Raw genomic sequence first — 19644 nt, forward strand, 5'->3', positions numbered from 1 at the left:
CACACATGCCACACACACACTCACATACACACAGACACACGATAGATATTTCGTTCGACAGTTTCACCAGCGGATAGATGTGTGGACTGGACATTGACTGGACATTGGCTCTCATCCGCATTCAAGCAAAGAGAATGGTTTCATAAGTGGCAAGTCTAACAGATAAGATAGTGCGTTGTTAATAATTTACATGAAGTTTTAAAATTTTTTCGTTTTTATTGATAGCTCCTGTTAGTTGCCTTAAAGTTTCTAGCTGTTTGCTCATTAACAGCTCATCTTTTTGTTAAAAAATGAAAAGCACACACACATACACGCAGCATATATTATACACACTGTGCGAAGACCCATTAACTAACATTAATAAGCGAGTTGAGGCAAAATGATTGTTTTTATGACTGTCTTTTTTAACCATGGGCTCGTACATACGCACACACGCACACACACACAAGCAGACACCACGATCATACTACTCAAACTCAGGCACACTTGGCATGTTGTGCTAATTAAGGCATATTTGCATAGGAGCATTTCATGAGTGATACTGTGAGAGAATGTAATCTCTGATGAATAGAAGAGTGCGTCGTTTCGAACGGTGAAGAAGAGAATTGAAAGCTCTGTCGTGCCTCTGCATGCTTAATAATAATAAATTATTGGTTTTACTTGCAAAAAATTATACATCCTTATAGGCATAACCGGTATTTTCATTATTACTATTATTTTCATTATTATTAGCATTATTATTATTAGAGTTATTATTAATGTATTTGAGTTCAAAAATAACATTTTCTACATCACGCTCTTCAATTAAAACTTTTTTCATTTTTTTTTTATTCATAAATGTTTAATATGCCAAATAGTTTAAAATATTTTTTTACATCTGTTTAATTAGTAAATCTTTCAAATTTTAATAAATGTACACAAACATAAATGGATAATTTAAAAATATTTTAATTGAGAAGTTTCTAATGAAATTAATATCACAGGTGTAAACAAAAGGATGGGAAATGGTCAATGATTGAGACTTGTGTTCCTGCTGGCTGGTTTCATCGCCTGCCTACTTGGCCCACCGATGCTGTTTTTTTCAACCTTTGACTGGCTTTCAACAGCATTTATATCGGAAGAACTTTCGTCAAATTTTTCTGCCAATTTGAAAGCAATGCTAGTCTTCTTCATTTCACTGCTCTTTCTTATTTCACCACTATCTTTTTTTGCTTCAGCACTACTTCTTCTTGTCTCACCGCTATTGGTTTTCTGCTCTTTGTTTTCTTCGTTTGATTTGTTATTAACTTGTTCGGAAGATTTCTTGTTCAAGTTTTTCAAAACGGTGGAAGGATTTTCTTTGTCCCTTGGCGCCATGCCTTTTTTCTTCTTTATAGAATTAGTTCGTCTTAAGTAGAGCTCATCGCTTGATGTTTTTATGTCATTTGATTCTTTCTTCGCCTCAAACACTTCGTCATTTTTCAAACTTGCTAATTTATCTGTCTCGGTGGGCTGGACAGAATTTTCATTTTTAATAGGATTATTCTCTAGAACTTTTTGATCAGTGATTGATTCATCTTGTGACTGATTTTTTACTTTATTTGTTTCTTCATTTTTTGTATTCCGTTCACTTTTACTTGATTTATCACTCTCTCTTTTTGTGGTTGGCGAGTTAGCGTAATCCTCTTTATTTACTTCTTGGTACTGTTTCTGGTCTGAGGAAGAAACTTTTTGAATATTTCTTGAGTCTTTTGCTTCATCTCTACTGTTTGTCATTGATTCGTTTTTTGTGTTATTTTTCTCATCACTTGCCTTTTGTTTAGCGGTTTCAAAAGATTTATTGTGATCAGTATTAGAAGTATTTTCGGGTTTTTCACTCTCCTGTTTTCTCGACTCCCTGATAGTTTGTTCATACAGTTTAGAAAAATATTGTTTTTGTTCTTTGCTAAAAATTCCATTATTGTCACTGGTTTTTATAGGTGCTATAGACTTTTTACCGCGTACTTCTGTGACGTTTGTTGGTTTCTTTTTCTTCTGCTCGCTGGTGTCATCTTGCGACTTCATTTTTTTGAAACGTTTCTCATTTGTGGTTTTTGATTCCGATGAGAGTCGGTTCGATATTTTTTTTCCTATTTCCTCTTCTGATGATTTTTTTTTTACTTTATTTTGCAATTCGTTACTTTGTTCAAAATTTTTTTCATATCTTTGTTTAACAAAATTACTTTTTCGTTTATTTTCTTGGTTCGATTCATAGCTATCTTCAAAAATATTTTCATCAGTAGAATTTGTTTTTTTTATTGAATCAACGTCATTACTTTTTTTTTCATTTTTCTCGTTATCCAATTTTTCTTCGAATGAATTTTCTTTTCTAGGTTCTCTGATATTTTCGTTACTTGTTTTTTCTAATTGGTTTACTGAATTGGAAGAGCGCTTTGTCGAAGATTTTTTTTCAAATTCTTCACATTTGCTATCATATTTTGAATTTATCTTGCTTTCGGGTGAGTTGTTAACAGTTGATATTGTTTCCGTATGAATATCTCTGGCCCTAATCATTCCAGAGCACACTCTACAGATGAAATCGTCGTTTATCATGTCTCTATAGTTGTCGCGATTGTAATTTGAAGTTAACTTGTATTTTTCCTGCAATTGCTGAAAATCTATTTGGGCAAATCCTTGGCAACTGTTTTTGATAAAATTATTCTTTTTAGTTTTAACAGATGTATTGTTTTTTTTAGAATAATTATTATAACCGTTTCGCCTTTTAATATTGCTTTCTGAAGACCATTCGAATTGGGGGCAGTTACTTTTAAAGTGACATAAGCTGCCGTCTGATGAGTCATCGCATTCTTCGTTGATGGACTTTGACTTGCGACTCTTATTGGATGACTTCGTAGGCCTTCGTGAACCAAATTCCAAAGTGCCGTCCGATGTTCTTTTGTTTTGTTTGCCCGACTGCATCTTTTCAACGTGCTGCCGCTGCTGATCAATTGAAGGCTTTGATTCTTTTGAATGTTTTTTGTTGCCGTATCTCCTAACGTTATTTTTTACGTTGCTACACCTCAATCTATGAAACATATCGCATATAAATTGCCAAATGAAAAAGAAGAACATCAACACATTTCCGTTGCGAAAGTTTTGTAGCGCTTCTCGATTATTTATTTTTATTGACTGATTATTGCTTGTGTCAGATGATTTTGATTTTTTTTCACTAATAGACTTGCTTCTTTTGCGGTGTAATCTGTCTTCACTGAGTTTAGTTTTGTTATGTTTTAAAAATGGTTGAACAGGACAGTTATTCATAAATTCTATTCCTTTCTCAAAAACATTTACTGGTATTTGAAACAACATATTTTCCTCGGACGAATTTTTTCCCGTTATTTTAATTCTCAGACAATCCTTTCTTTTTCGCTCTTTTTTTGAACGTTTGCGTTGGTTATCACTTACGGAAAGCTTAGCTTCGTTTATTGAGCCACTGAAATTTTGTTTCAAACAGTTGCACACTGCTTGTATATATTCTGAGCATGGATTAACACTTTCGGCAACGTGGTCGAAACGTCTTCGAGGAGTGGATGGATCGTTATTTTCAATTGATTTTTTTATAACATTCGTTTGTCCGAACGGGGTTTGTGCAATGGCTGGATATCTTTCTGAATCCCAAATAGATTTAAAATGTGAGCAATTTTTAAACATTGGTTCATTATTTGGCTCTTCTTTGCATAATTGACTCTTAAACTGATTTGATAATTTTGGCGACCCTTTGCGGACGACGATGCTTGATGGATTAATTAATTCTTTGTTTAAAGATTTGAACTTTTGCTGACATTTCAAAAATTCCTCATTGTAATTTATAGTAGGTTTTTTTAATGAGGTAGCGTTTTTATTGCACTTTTGGTAACTTTTGAAATCATCTGTAACGTTCGAAGTTGGCTGACACTGATCAATGAAATTCAATGTGTTGATTGGCGAAGCGTCAGATGTAGGCTGGTTGTTCGTGCCGTGTTTCCATCCTTCATTGCAGTTTTGATGATTTTGTTGAATTTGTGGAGACTGCAATTCGTTGGGAGAGCACCTGTCAAGATATGATGTTCTTTGTTTGTCTGGGCATGGCGTTTGAGAAAAGCAAGCGTCTTGTTGTTTCGGAATACACTCTGTTTTTGCAGGATTGTAACTTTTTTCGTAAAAACTTGACACTTGTTGATGGTGTTTCATTTGAATCGAATGACATTTGTCGAGGCACAGTTTAATGCATTTTTCTAGTTTTGCATGCGATTCAGCAAAGTGGTTAACTGGGTTGTTGCTAGGATCATTCTGTTGAGTACCTTGCGGTTTTGGAAGTTCACTCATCTCATTTAAACACTGAGATTGCATCGGTCGTTCAGAAACAATATTTTGCTGGCACATGAAACGCGTTTGCGGATAGTTCTGCATAGGTCCGCATTGTTGTAGTTGACAATTGTTTTGTTGCCTAGATTGGAAATACGATTGTTGTTGTGCTTGTGAGCATCTTTGTTGCTGATTATAAATTTGCTGCTGACCATTAATTTGTTGTCCATTTTGATAATTTGTTTGTGGTGGGGCACTGTTTTGTTGCTGCGTTTGTACGTTGGTCGGCTGTTTGCTCGGGAAAGTTTTTTGCTTTAACTGGCATTGCTGTTGCGGTTTTGGACAAGCTTGTTGGCAGAAAACAGCACAGTACTGTGGCATGCAACAGCAAAGGGGTTGGCAGTTTGCATTCATTCGCGTAAAATTTTTATTCAAATTTGCTTCTACAGCTTTTACAAATTATTTAGCCATTACTACGTATTATTAAGTATAAGAATTTAACAGTTATACTTCTAAAAAGTTTCGTTTGCTAATTGTTGCTCAGACAGATATTATTCCATTTAAATTATTCAATTTGTTGTGCGTTTCATAAATCTTTAGCCTTGCTTGTTTCAATAATATTGTAAGATATATTTTACGAAATGTTTGTATGTTTGTTTGTTTATTTGTTCAAAATATATTTTTATTTAGTTGTCAATTTACTTTGGTGTTACAAAATTTATAAAAATGTAAACAATGACGCAAACAAAATAATAACATTTTCCAATTTCAAAATTAAGAAAAGCTTTATTAAAATGAAAATATAAAATATTTGTAACCATTAAACGTCAGTTGTTTCATATATAATGTTTGTTATTTTTATTGATATACATATATAGCGTTTTACGTTTATAAATACGCTTATCTAATGGTTTATTCGTTACAACTCAGATTTTCGATGCACTTATGTAGCAGCAAATGACACATCCGCTGGTACAAGAAGATCTTCTTCCTCCTTGGTAGCTGCCACCAAATTTTTACAAACAACTTTATCACTACAACTTTTTGATATCATCAATTGACGTTTGGAATCAGTTTTATTGATGTTTTTTGTCACTGCTTTTAATTGTTCTGAAATTTCCGTAGCAGTTTTGAATTTCAGATCAGTCCCTATGCTGTTGCTCATTATCCGTTGGTTTCCTACTTTGACGCTGTGGAATTTACGTTCATTTTTAAAATTTAATTTAAAATTTTTTTTATTTAAAAATGATGGTAGCGTTTTATCACAAATCGTTAAATGTTTTTTAACATGTTTTAACGATTCGTTTTTTGTTACGCTTATTAAATTTGCTTTTTTCTTGAACGGACTACTTGTAATTTTTTTTGACTGCTTTGTCCGATTGTCTGCGTTTTTATTTCTTTTTGAATCAGGTTTGAGGAGAGGCGAATCATTTTTATCAAAATTCATTTTGCTCTTGGTTTTTGGCAGATTTTTTGAAAGTTGATGGCAAGTATTGTAGCTTTTCTTAACAAATTTTATCGTTTCGCATGGCTTAAAATTTGTGGATGCGTTAGAACTGTCATTGAATATTTGTTTATTTTCCTTATTTTTTATTGATTCCTCTTTATCTATAACATTCCCAATATAATTGCTCTCTTTTTGCTCAGGCAAAGTAGGAATCGATACATCTTTGTTATTTATCATATCATCGACGAATGTATTATTTGTATGTTCTAAAAGATGCTTATACGTTCTACTGTGCTGATGCAAAATAACACTGCCCTTCGTGTGAGTGGGGTAGAAATAATGCGTTTTAAGGGAACTCGACAATGTGTCCAAAGAAGAAGGTGGTGGTAAAATTTGCGAATGTTGTTTACTTCTGCTTGAGTCAATAGAAGGGTGATTTCTTGTTGGGCTATTTATCGTTTTGACAAAATTCAAAATTTTAGACGAGCCAAGTGAGTCCTTTTTAGTTGTACCATTTTCGTGGTTGTGTCTTGAATATGGAACATTTACCTTTGGTTCCAATAATGTGAACGAATTCAAACTATCATCGTTTGATATTTGCCATTTTTTTTTGTAATTTTTTAATTCAGTACTCTCGTCAACTGTTGATAGTTTTTTCATTTCATCTAAATCAAATTCTTCGTCTGATGGCGATTTTCCTGTTAATTTAGAGTTTGAAAAAGAGTTTGGCGTGGACAGTTTTTCAGTTGGTGTTTGATGGTCTTTAACGTTCAAAATTAATGATGGTTTTTCAGGTTCTCTTGCGTGATCACTCTCAGAAAGCAATAAGCTATTTTCATTTTTTGTCAGATCTTTTTTCCTACCCTCTTCATTTATTAATGGTGACTCATTTAAATTCAATTTTTGTTTTTTCCTAACCACATCATCTACTGAGTTATTTGGTTTTGCAAGCAATAGTTTATCTTTTAGTAATTTATTCTGCGCTGAACTTGTACGAGGATTTGATGGTTGTCGTTTGTAGGAAAAACGTTTCAATGGTTCAGATGTGGGTTGTGATATTTTTGGAAAGAGATTGCCATCATCTTGCTCTTCCTCATACGTTGATTCCCAGTGGTTTTTTATTTCTTCTTCTTCATTAGGTTTTTTATTACCGTTATCTTGTTCAACGTTGATAATTACCAATGAATCTTTTTCAAATGTTATTGACCTGCCGTTTCTTTTGTTTCTCTCGGTGTTTTCATGCAGTTTATCTTTATTCATTGATTTCTTCTTCTGTTCTACACGTTGAGAATCACAATATAAATTTGGAGCCGAGAGAATTTGACGAGATTTAATTGACTTTTTTGGAGTTTCGCTTATTTTATTTGATAACAAAATTGAATGCTCTTGCTCTGGCGAATTCTTTTGTCTGATCTCTCTTCTTCTAACAGCATTTTTCTTCTCATAAAAAAGACTTGAATTTGTCAGTGAATTTATCAACCTTTTAAAATTGGTCCATATATATTCGAATGCGTTTAATTTATCGTAATAACAATTGTAATCATGAAGAAAATGGTTCTGTTTTTTTTGCAGTGAGTGATAAGTGCAGCCTGCAGTGTTGAAATTTCGAGCGATTGAGTGGTGACCTGGTGAAAAAAATTTGCGTTCAATTAAATTTTTAAAATTTGTTAGTAGATCGATTTTTTCTTGTTTTATATAAATATAATTATTTATTCATAAAATAAAATGTATTTTTATTTATATGATTACAAACAGTACCGTGTTGCGAACAGAACACTTTATAGCTGGCGTTGCACTTGCTAGCATTCTTATTTAATTTGCTAAAATCATTCTTGCCGCTTGTTTTTTTACTATAAGAATTTTTTGCACGAAATGTCGATGACTTTGTTTTACATTTTCCATTTTGGTTAAATTTTTCTCTATGTTGTTTATTTTTGAATGTTTCTGTAGTTTCAACTTCCTCGACACTACTTTCAGCATAGTGAAATTTTTTTTCAGACGTGTTGAAGTTATGTATTAACTGCGGCTGCATCTCTTGTAAATATTGCTGGAACAGTATAAATCGTTAACTGATCAATTGATTATTTGCAATTTTAATTGATTTAAGATTTTCAAAATATGCTAATTGATTGATTTCTTACAATATTCAAAAAATTACTTTTTCGAAAATTTTGACAAGTGCCTCCAATGGAACGATACATTTATAAATTTGGTTATTTCTTCTCAGTGAAATTGTTATCTGCTGCGCGCCACTGCTTACGTCACTGCAACTAAAACTTTTGTAACAATCATTGTAATAATTTTCATTATATCTTTCAGATACGAAGCTCTTCATGCTTTGTGTGATTGTTTGGCTGCAGCATCCTCTATACTGATCTTCCGAACCGCTGGTCCAACATTTACTGGAAAAATGCCTTGATCCGAATTTTAACGTGTTCCCCGAAAGTGAATCGTCCCTGTTAGCATTGGAAGGTGTGTTGGAGCTCAACTGAATGCTAGGAGATTGCATAGAGCTGTAACAAATTTAATCAACAATGAATGAATAACAGTCATGTTAGCTTCGTACGTTCAAAACGAGCCACCCGGTTCGTTAACTGGTGAAATTTTTTCATAACGCAAATATCATTTTAAACGTAAATATAACTCACCGACAAGTTTTATTGATCATTTATTTTTCCTTGAAATCTTTTTAATACGTTTGAAAAATTATAAAATTAAGATTTAAACAGATGAATTGTTTTATTTTTATTGTAAATATTATTGGTTCAACAGATACGTCATTACGTGCATTCAAACAGCAAATATTTTATATTCATACACAATGAAGAATACAGCATTTATATAGATAGAAATTTATTGAATTCCATGTTTTAGGTTTAACATCTGCATAAAAAAAATTTTGTTGCGAAAATAATTGCAGCAGATGCTATTTTTGTGAAGTAATTATTTGGTACTTCGCAACAATGTTTGAAAAAATTGTTTAATATCTTAATTTTTTAATTAGAAGATGGAAGTGTGTCACTTAGAATGGAACTCTTTTATGTTCAGTTTAATCTGTATCATCGTTTATCCTATTGTCGCTATCATATTTCCGGCTGTCATCATCTATCTCCAGCAAGGGACTTAATGCGATTTTGCATATTTTCTCCAACATCTTTCTCTTCAGTTTTGTTGAATGTTGTGATTTTTCATTCTTAGGAGGAAGAGACGATAGAAGCGTTGTAGTTATTAAAGAAGTGGGTGAGGCCGATGTGATCAATGTTGTTGACACGACTGGCGAGAATCTGAAAGATGTCGTCTGGTTTTTTGGAGTTTCTGAAAATTTTTTTGATATTTCGTCTGTAGACTTTACAGAATTTTTAATCTGCTCATTATCAGATGTTAGGCAGTTAATATTATTTGTAAGGTATTGAAGCGTTCTTTCGTGCGCTATGTGTTTAGTTTTGTGGTTTATCTGGTAGAGACTAGGCGATGTCAGATTTGAATTTGAACAAATATCGAACTGCTTGCGGTTGTGACATACAACGCTACTTGGGCTTCTTTGCAAACACGCGTGCCCCGGAAAACACACTTCTGAAGGATTGATGACTTTGTTTGTAATGTTGTCAGTGTTTGACATTAAAGACACGGGAAATTGGTTCTGATAATTTGGTCGTTTTCTTTGCTTTAAATCTAAATGTGAAGTTGAAACATTTTGTAATGATGTACTGCTGGGGCCAAACTGATTTTGCAATATTTGATCAAATTGTTGTTTTTGAATGAGCTGCAAATTCTCAAATTGTTGCTGCAACTCTTTCTCTCTATGGCAATTAGACGGATTCGTTTTTCTGTCCTGGTTCCTCTTAACAGGATTAATTTCAAGAGAATCATTTTTCGACTCTTCATAAAAATGTCTTGTTTGACGTTCGTTGGGTGGCTGAAAAAATTTAGATTGCTCATCATGATAATTTCCAGTATGACAAAACGACTGACTTCTGTCGAATGTTTCGTGATTAAAACGAGATTTTAATTTTTTGTCAGTTTCCGGATGTTGAAACCGTTGGTGATGTTCCAATTCATGTTTTTGTTGATAATAATGTTGTTGCTGTTGAGAACGTTGCTGCTCTTGACGTTGTTGCTGACATTGTCGTTTCTGAAAATTTTGTTGTTGAAGTTGTTCATCATGTTGATGTTTTTGAAAATGTTGTGGTTGTTGTTGTTGTTGTAAACAATGTTGTTGCTTTTTTTGTGTTTGTTTTCGTAGAGGATTCTGCTGTTTTAGATGACATAGATTTGTTGAAAAAGAATAATTTTGATGTGGCAGTGTTTGATGTTGATGCTGTTGATGTTTTAAAAAAGTAGTAAGCAGTTGTTGTTGTTGTTGTCCTGCATTTAGTTGTTTTTCTAGTTGTTCTCGCTTCTGTTTCTGGTCTCGCAGTTGTTTCTGTTGTACCTCCTCACATTGTTCTTGTTTTCTTTCTTGTTCTTCATTTTGATGTTGTTGGTGCTGTTGATGTTGTCGTTGTTGTGTTTGTTGACACTCTTGTTGCTCATTACATTGTTTTTCTAGCATCTGATATTGCTGATGGTTAAGTAAATGTTCCTGCTGTTCTCGATGATATTGCAATCGTTGTTGTCGATAGGATAAAAAATTTTGTTGAAATTTTTCTTCTTCTCGGAGTTTTTTGATGTCATCACTCATCAACAACTTCAAACTATTCACCGACCCTGATTTTTTATTTGTTATATTATTTTCTGAAAAGAAATTGCTTAGGCAATCTTTTTTTATTTTTTCAGAATTTTTGATGTCAGTTTTTAATGGTTGTGCGTTACGTACGCTCAGAAGTTGTTCATGTAAATCTTCAGTTTTCTTCTCGCAGACATCAACAATCAAGGGTGTGGGTGAAATATTTCCCTGATCACTTGCATCTTGCATAGGTTTCACAGATTCTGCCAACTTTATTGTTATTGAACTTGCTGCTGAAATCAAGACAGGTGAAGTTGCTTTTAATTTTAGTTTTGAAACTGTCGATATATTTCTATCGATCAATAATTTCTGATCCATAGCATTTTCACAACAATCTTCATTTTGTTGGTTGATTGCAAGAGCAGGTTGGACAGCACATGTTTGGAGAATTTTCTTACATCGTTTTTTTTGTTGCTGAATTTGAGACGTTATATTCGTGCATGTGAGTTGTTGTTTTGATCTCCTAAAAATTTCGTTTAATTTGGATTCGCGTGCTTCAACATTTACTCCATCCAGGGAACTATCGTTCTGACAGTTTGCTAGTTGTAAAAAAGATTGATGAGATGAAACATTGGAAGAGATTGATCTTGTTAAATTGTGCGACATTTTGTCTACCCAAGAATTGCTTGATTTTTTTATAGTTTTGTTTGAAAACGTTGACAATTTTTGAACAACTTTTTTTGGTCTGTCATTTTTATCTTCGATAAAATAATTCGTTTGAATATTTTCAAAATGTTCATCATCAGGAAAATATTTATTTGGAATTTGTTCATTTGATGAATTGGCTTTTTTAATGTGGGATGTTTTGTCGATGCTGAAAATCAGAAGATCAGAAAATCCTACCCTTTCAATTATGTCAGGTGAGGACGATTGAATTGTTAATGAATTAGATAACATTTTTTGTTTGATGTGATTATTGTCTCGTTTTTGAGATTTTGTTGGCAAATGAAGCAGATGTCGTTGATTTTCAGTCAGTACTTGTTCGCTATAAAATTTTGGCATCATTTCATTTGATTTAGCAGGCCGTTTAACAGTCTTTGTGCATTTTGGTGTAGACATTTTTATTACACAATCAGGTTGTTGACATTTGTTTGACAAACAACTTTTGTGACGTCCGATTTTTCTAGTTGAACTTTTTATTTCTAATTGCTCTTTGCACTTTTCTGCCTCAAAATTTGATTCTGAATGTTTGTTTTTATTAACTCCAGTGCTTCTATCAAGATGTCTTCTGCTAGGTCGCCCTTTTCTACAGCGGCTGTTGTTTCTTCCTCTGTTTTTATAGGCGGATAATTTCTTATTTTTCACAGAGTGTATTGCCGAATCTATATTAGTCCCAGCATATTGATTAAAATCTGGTTTTACACAATCATTTTTTTTCGGGTTTTGTGCTTCTGTTTTTGTATTACAATTTTTCTTGGTCTTTTCAGGTGCCTTGATAGTTTCAACGTAACTAATGAGTGGTATTTTTTTTATTTTATCTTCAACCTCAACTTGGTTTAATGTTGTTTCAACATTTTTAGACTCTTTATTGCAATCAATTTCATTTGTACGTTTTTTATTATCTTCATTTTTTTCACGGTTTCTGCAGATGTTCAAATGTTCATTACAAATACTATCGTACGATTCCCTCCTTTTTCGAGTTAGTGAACATAAAAAATTTTCAATGCTTTTGCGTTTGCTAGGAGATATTTTATTTTCACACATTTGAAATTGTTTATTCAAATTATGTTTGATGGGTCGTTTTGGAAAATTATTTTCTTTTTCGGTTGTTTCATGGTTTTGTACGACATTCGTCATTTCGGAATGACATTCATGTTGGCGTTCTAATGTTAAAGCAGACTGGAGCGAAGAAAAGTTGTTAACTGGTAGCTGAAACTCATAGTGAGCAGGATTGTTGCACAAAAACGTTGGGGGTGTGACGCAGAATTGATAGCAGACGTTACAAACGGCTTCTCGATTATCGTAGCCAATGTATTTTTCATTCACATGGCTCTCAGGAACTCCTTTTTGAGAATTCAGATGATACCTTCTATGTTTTATTTGGCGACCAATATTATGACCACTGTTGGTGCGTTGTTGGAAATTTAACGTGCGATCGATATTGTGCGGTGAATTCAAAAAGTGCTTACCAGTAAGCATGTTGTTAGGCTCTTGTCGTGTTCCCAAATTAGATTCTGAATTAACATTTGCATATGGTTTGTTTGGTAATTTTCGAACATTACTTTTTATATTTTGCTGGTTAATAACAAATATAAAATATATAAAATTTATAAATATTTTCCAAAATGTTGATAATACGAATAAAATTAAATCAGGAATTCGAGAGCATAGTTGGCTGGCCGTTTTGAGAGAGAGCTTATCATTGAGGGATGCTGGTTTGTAAAGTTGTCGAGTCTGCTGCTTCTCTCCTAAATAACTATTTCTTTTTTCCGCTTTGTCTTGCACATTTTTCTTTTTTCTAGTACGTAAACGTTCGTTTTTTGAATGTTCGATGACTTGGCTTTGTTCGTCTGACAGTGTTGCTTCATAGCCTTTATCAAACTGCATCTCACGAGCGCGTCTTCTTGCGCTTCTAACATTTGAGACAATTCTCTTTGAATTGTTACGACAATAATATTTCAAAGAAGTGTTTTTTGAATGATCAAAACAGTGGCAAGAAGGTATGAAGAAAAATTGTTTGCAACAGTCTGTTGATGATGGAGACGGATGAAATTTTCGAGGATAACGAAAACGATGACGGCAAATATTATTGTTACACGATCTGGATAGCTGACAGTTACGATGTAACGAATATAATTTTTTTGTTTTCTTATTTTTTATGGCATTCTTTGATGATCGAGTCATGATATGAAGTCGTTGTTTCGATCAAACTTCGGCAACGTTATTTGCCAAACGATGATTGATAACACGGTTTTAAATTCGATTTTCTTGGTTTAATATTTTTATATATCGGTTCCATTTTCAGTTTGGAGTTTGAACTTGTGCTCTCTTTCGGATTTATATCTTTGAAAATGATTCATTAATTTTAACTTCACTAACGGTTTTTATTTGTTATGAAAATATGAATTGAATTTTACGCGCTTATAAAAAATCGCATCACGTTGTAGTTATAAAGGTAATAAAAAATTATTTTCACTCTACTTTAACGAATGTTTATAAACATGTTATTGTTCCGTTACGTCACAAGTTCACAAGTTGTACTACTTTAATAACACGCTTCCATTATTAATAAAAAAAACACATTTTGATTATATAAAATTCATAAATTCAATGCCTACTTCCTGGATATGATTCTGATTTCCGAAAGACCGACGTGAAACCAAAAAATATTTGTACTATAAAGTTGAGTAGAACGGCAAATATATTAAACGACAATAAACACTCGTTGTGGCATGCTTGCCTTCTTCTTACTGATTGATCATGGTGGGATGAACTTTGTTTCTGCTTAACTTCCACATTTTTGAGGTCGTCAACACGTTTGCGATGTTTACTCTGTTGCAAAATTTTTCCCATCTTCGATCCCTCTTTATGATTTTTCTTAATAATTTTGCTTATCTTTTCATATTTCCCATCGCCATAATTTATATTTTCGTCTCCGAAAAGTTTCCTCAGTGCATTTTGTTTGTTCCTTTTTGACTGATCTTCTTTTCTATATGGAAGAATTTCATATTCATCAAATTTATTTTTAAAATAACCTTTTTTGAGATATTTTGTGTTCTGGTAATTTGGTGCTAAGTCAGAATGATTAGACTTTGCCGGCTTGAGACTGTTGCTTGCAATTTTGGAGTTTTGAGCTAGTTCACATAACCAGGAAATTGAGTTTGGCGTGTTGAATGACTGTTCGATATCATCAACTGATTCACTCGTTGTCAAGTCTTTTCTATTAAATTTGTCGTGAATGCTCTGGAAAAGACGTCGACGAAGGCGGCTGCGATGTTGATTGGATGATATGTTTTCCTGATGCTCCTGGAAATAAGAATTAGGAATCTTTTTGTGTTTTTTTCGTTTTTGGAGATTACTGTTGAACAGTTTATCTTTTTTAATTTTACGTTTCATTCCTTTAATTTTTTTAGCATATTTTAAAATTTTGTCTATGTTGATGTCATTTTTGGATAGATGCATGGTATAAGAATCTCGACTGACAGAGTCTTCACTGTACTCAATGGCAGGGCGCCCGGTCATTTCTGAATTGACGATGACGTCATTGAATGGGATGGTAGGTAGTTGCAGTTGCCTGTAGAAGTAGCGGTTGTAAGGCGTCAAACTCACTGTTCTGTCGTTCAAGTTGTTCACTGGAATGTGGGCGCAATTTTTTGATGACCTGATATTTTTTGAAAGAGTTTTACGTTTTTTGGGAGATTTGTGACCGGCCATTTGCAAAAGTTGTCAGATTAAGTAATGGCCATATTTTTTTAAATTTTAAATCAACTAATTAATTATTTACTTATGAAAATTACTTTTGGTGTTTTATATTGGGAGTTTTAATAATAAAAAGAAATGTTGTTATCCTTATGAAAAAATTTTAATTTTTCTCAATTGTGTTTATTTTTGTTTGTTGATCTTCCGAATTTTTAGTATTATGCAATGACACAAACAGCGAAAGTAAAAAAAATAGAAACTTTTTTGGCGTTTGTTCTGAATAAATATTTTGTCTAATGTCAACTGAAATTAATATTAGCCATCGTTGTGATTTATAGGCACAACCCTAAAACACTCTTTCGTACATAAATCTTACGAACTCTCCTCTCCTATTCCCTTCAACCAAGCAATAAAAATGACATGAACTATTTTGGTGGTAGAAAAAAATATGGTGAGAATGTATACCTATATACTTTCGTAAAAATGTGGGTGAAAGTTTTTCATAAAAATCCACTGAAATTTAACTATATTTTTAATTGCTGTTCAATATCATGTTATGAAATATTGATCGGATGAATATGTAATTCCAATTTTAAATATCTTATTTCGGCATATTTTTCAACAGTTTAAGTTTGCAACAAGTTATAAATTCTCTTTTTCAGAGTTTAGTTGTGAATATTGTGATTTTTAAAAATTTTAGAGCTAACGTTTGAACTGTTTGATTATTTGCTTGAGTTGGGTGGGCAAAGTTTAATCAATCATTATTTTAAAGTTGATTTTCTTGTACGTCTAATTTGAAAATATTCCTATTGAAATAAGCCGATGAAATATTTGCAATTTTTTAAGCTTGTTTTTTCAAATAACTTCGATGTCGTCATTTAAAAACACTGTTTTATTTATAAACAACCATACTGAATTGAGCATAATAAGTAATTTAAGATCATATTTTGAAATGTATTCAAAAGGACATGAAGTCATTAAAACACTGAAGACATTGATAAGCGATGACGAAACATCTTTTGAACAAAATAACATCAAATACCTTTACAATCAAATAATTCCTGTAGACAAAAAACATTATAAACCATTTGCAGACAATAACGGTTTTGATGAAACGGAATCAAAAGCATTAGAAATTAGCTGTAAGATAAATACATTTAGAGAAAAAAGTTCTGGGAAAATACGAAGCATTGTGGACTTGAATTGCGATGAACTGGATAAGGAAAATTCGGTCAGACAACCAAAAAACCGAGTCAAAAACGTGAGACTGAACTGTCAAATTTCCGAAAGTTCTTCTGTTAACATCCAAGCTTTTCCAAATAAACAAATAATTCATCGCTACTATAAAAAAGAATTTAAAAATAAATTGGACGACAATGATTGTTATTATGAATCTAAAAAATGTACAAATTCAAATAAATATAAGGAGCTTAAATGTAAAAAAATTGAAGAACCACATATATCTAACAAGCAATCTGAAGTTTGCAGTAATAGTGATAGTAGCAGCGAAAAAGACTCCAACAAAATAGTTGTCAAAAAAAGGAAGAAAAAACAAAAGAGAAAAGAACGAGATTGCAATAACGAGCCCAACTCACAGTCTAAAAAAGAAATTAGCAGCGTGCATAATGATCAAGTAGCATCCGTCGCTAAAAGTGGTGAAACCCAAACAGTGCCAATTTTAGAGAACAGACAAATAGTTCAAAGTGAAACAATAATAAAGCAATCAATAAAAGTTGATGAATGTTGTCAAACAAGTTGCAACATTATAGCTGGAAAACAAGAAAATAAGGTCAATGTTTCAATGGACGATGTTGTTGATAAATGTGTGATTAAGCAACAAAAATTAAATTCGATCAATCAAAATTCAAAATGTAAAAAATTATTGCGGCTAAAAAAGCTTCAAAATCAAAGAAAAAAAAACTCAAAAGAACTCTCAACAACAAAAGAGTTGCCTAAACTACTGGAATCTCTCAAAAAATTGTCATCACCTTACGAGAGTGAAAGTGAATTAGCAGAAGACATTTCAGAGAAAAATCAGGCACGTGACAATGATTTGAACCAAAGTTTGACAGTCGATGGTCTTCGACACAGACATAAACGCCTTTCATTTATGAAAAATAAAAAAAATGAATTGAGAAAACACGAAGGCTTGACTGAAAGTGCTCCTTGCAATGTTTCATCGCTTTCTGATTTGATATTTTGTTTCTACATGCTGTTTGGTGCATTGTGTAACTTATTTATTAAATTATTAGCGTTATTTTCTGAAAATCTACTTCAAAGTTATCCAAGTACGAAAAATGAAATAAACAAAACAAATAAAGATTCAAAACATGAAAACAAACCAAAATATTTCAGAAAAAATTCTTTAAATAAAAAATTTGAAAAGTTTGCTCAAAATAAAAATGAGTTACCAATATCAAACAAAATGAAGGAACGAAAGAAACCTTCAAATCCTACTCGCAATAACAGCGATATTGAAACTAGCACATATTCTTCTGATTCGACAAGCAATCATACTTTAGATATTATTTGGAAATTGATATGCAAATGTTGCAAAAAGGTCAACGAAGACATATTTTCAAAAAATGGCGATGACAAAACTGTTGAACAAACTCCGGATCAAATTGAAGAAACAAATAAAAATTTGGCTGTTCAAACTAGACCCAATAGTTTGACTAATAGTGTAAAAAAAGAAGAGCACAATAAAGTGTCGCAAAGGAGCCAAAAAGTAAAACGTTCCTCGGCTAATAATTTAAAAAATAGCCAACGTTCTAGCGAGAAACAACATTTGAAAGAGAGTAAGGAATATAATGAAAGTTCTCTCGCCGAACGACAAATCTCGACATTTGAAGATGACGAAAAGTTTATGAAACCTGACAAACAACAATGTAAAAATAATGATCAACATTTTCAACAATTACAACAACCCCAACCTCAAAATCAAAGTGAAGATAATGAACAACGTTTGTTACAATCTCAACAATTGGCGCAACAACTTCAAATTCAAAATCAACTTCAGCAATTAACCATGATGCAGATAAATAGTTTGTTAAAACTTACAACTAACACATTGAATAAAACGCATAGTGAATGTGTAAGCCTGAAAGAAGTTAATCCAGAAAAATTAAAAACATCCCAAGAACAAGAGAAAGAAAAAATGAACTTTAAACAGAAATATGAAAATGAAATGAACGAAGAAAAAGGCAGCAGGGAAGATAATACACAAAATAAAAATAAAGATAATAAAACTAAAAAAGAAAGCAAAGAAACTCAATACACCAACGTTGCCTCAGACGGAGAAGTTGAAAAAAGGATATCATCACAATACAAAGATGTCCGAGATGTATCTAAAATGAATGAGAAAAGTCTTGATTTAATATTCTCTGAAATACGGAAATCGTTACAGAAAAAAATTCAAACTCAACAATTACCAGCTATTGCACTAATCCGTCAAGATCCTAATAAAACCAGAGATTTTGACGATTCTCCTGACGAGCGAAAGGATAGCAATTTAAAAAATTTTCAAAAATCATCTGCTTCCAGGAAAGGCGTTCTTGCAAAAGACGAAACTAGATCAATATATTCATCTATTTCAAATCAAATGGGAGAAACAAAGATTGATTTAAAAAACATGAGTAAAAAAGCAAAAAAGTCAGATGATACAGAAAGCAAACCCTTCCTTGAAAATTCTGATCGACTCTCAGGAAAAAGCAAAATTGAACCAGCGTTGGGAAATAAAAAAGAATTCTCCATCAAATCACCCAACTCTATAATATCAAAAGATACTTATTTTTCATTAAAAAACGAACAATATTTGGAACGTGTGTCAAAAAACGAAAAACCAAAAGTATCAGATGAATATCTTACCGCTCAACCAAAAAATGATGGCATTCCATTAAATGAATCAGACCATTCTGAACCCACAACTAAAGTGGCAAGATCAGGTGAGATACAACCTAATATGGAAACTGACAGAAGTCTGGTTGTATCAAAAAAGGACTCAAATAATTTTGGTTCCAAAAATTCATGGACAGATGACAAAAATTCTGGAAACCAACTAAAAGAAATCGATAAGATTTCGAGCCTTTTGACACCAGTTCCTGAACAAGACGAAGAAAATTTAATCGATGAACCATTTGCAGATCATGCACATTACGAAGCGTTTGACGAAAAAAATGATAATAGAGAAAATGAAAATAATTACTCTAAAATCGAGCAAAAAGACATACCAGAAATTTTCATTCCAAGCAGAGCTTCGGCAAAATATGATAAGGACCAAGGGAGCAGTATGCGGTCCAGTGAGAAAAAGTATAGTTCTCTTGAAAAAAAACGTGTTGGTATATCGAAAATGAAAGGTTCTGTCAAAACATTGTCAGATGAAGTCACTGAAGATGAACAAGTTGGCAACCAAAATAAAGATAGTGACAAGGATAGCGCAAAAAGTATGAGTAAATCCTCTTACTCAAACCCATACCGGATACAAAGACTCAGTGATAACTTATTACCAGAAAAAACGGAAAATAAATTGACTTCAACCTCTAACGAATCCGTAAGAACTTCTCTAAGAAACAAAAGTGATGCATTCGACAATGATAAGGAAAAGAGTTTAGGATCACTTTCTTTAGATGCATATTTTCTTAAATTACAAAATAATTCAGAAATGGATTTCAACGATTTCAAATATAAATCGATATTTAGTAACAGCCTGAGGAGCGCTCAAATAGAGAATATTGAAGAAAAAACCACTGAAGCCCTAAACGAAGCAATTGCCCAAGGAGCTTTGGCCCAACCCTTTAAACGTAGCCAATAA

At 32.6% G+C, this 19644-nt stretch overlaps 4 protein-coding genes across 4 annotated transcripts; 1 reads left to right on the forward strand and 3 right to left on the reverse strand.

Moving 5' to 3' along the window:
• Positions 1–1008: 1008 nt before the first annotated feature.
• Positions 1009–4716, reverse strand: HELRODRAFT_160623 (hypothetical protein; the record flags this gene model as incomplete). The annotated part of the gene is made up of 2 exons (XM_009017571.1): positions 1009–1265; positions 2730–4716. The coding sequence occupies 2 exons, from the start codon at positions 4714–4716 to the stop codon at positions 1009–1011; spliced, it is 2244 nt and encodes a 747-aa protein (XP_009015819.1).
• Positions 4717–5245: 529 nt separating this feature from the next.
• Positions 5246–8258, reverse strand: HELRODRAFT_160624 (hypothetical protein; the record flags this gene model as incomplete). Its single annotated transcript, XM_009017572.1, has 3 exons — positions 5246–7374; positions 7508–7796; positions 7908–8258. 3 exons carry the CDS (start codon positions 8256–8258, stop codon positions 5246–5248), a joined length of 2769 nt encoding a protein of 922 aa, XP_009015820.1.
• A 540-nt stretch (positions 8259–8798) lies between these two features.
• Positions 8799–14849, reverse strand: HELRODRAFT_160625 (hypothetical protein; the record flags this gene model as incomplete). The annotated part of the gene is made up of 2 exons (XM_009017573.1): positions 8799–13162; positions 13754–14849. 2 exons carry the CDS (start codon positions 14847–14849, stop codon positions 8799–8801), a joined length of 5460 nt encoding a protein of 1819 aa, XP_009015821.1.
• Positions 14850–15786: 937 nt separating this feature from the next.
• Positions 15787–19644, forward strand: HELRODRAFT_160626 (hypothetical protein; the record flags this gene model as incomplete). The annotated part of the gene is made up of 1 exon (XM_009017574.1): positions 15787–19644. The coding sequence occupies one exon, from the start codon at positions 15787–15789 to the stop codon at positions 19642–19644; it is 3858 nt and encodes a 1285-aa protein (XP_009015822.1).

The sequence above is a fragment of the Helobdella robusta genome (genome assembly GCF_000326865.2).
Source record: "Helobdella robusta unplaced genomic scaffold HELROscaffold_2, whole genome shotgun sequence".
NCBI classification, from domain to species: domain Eukaryota; kingdom Metazoa; phylum Annelida; class Clitellata; order Rhynchobdellida; family Glossiphoniidae; genus Helobdella; species Helobdella robusta.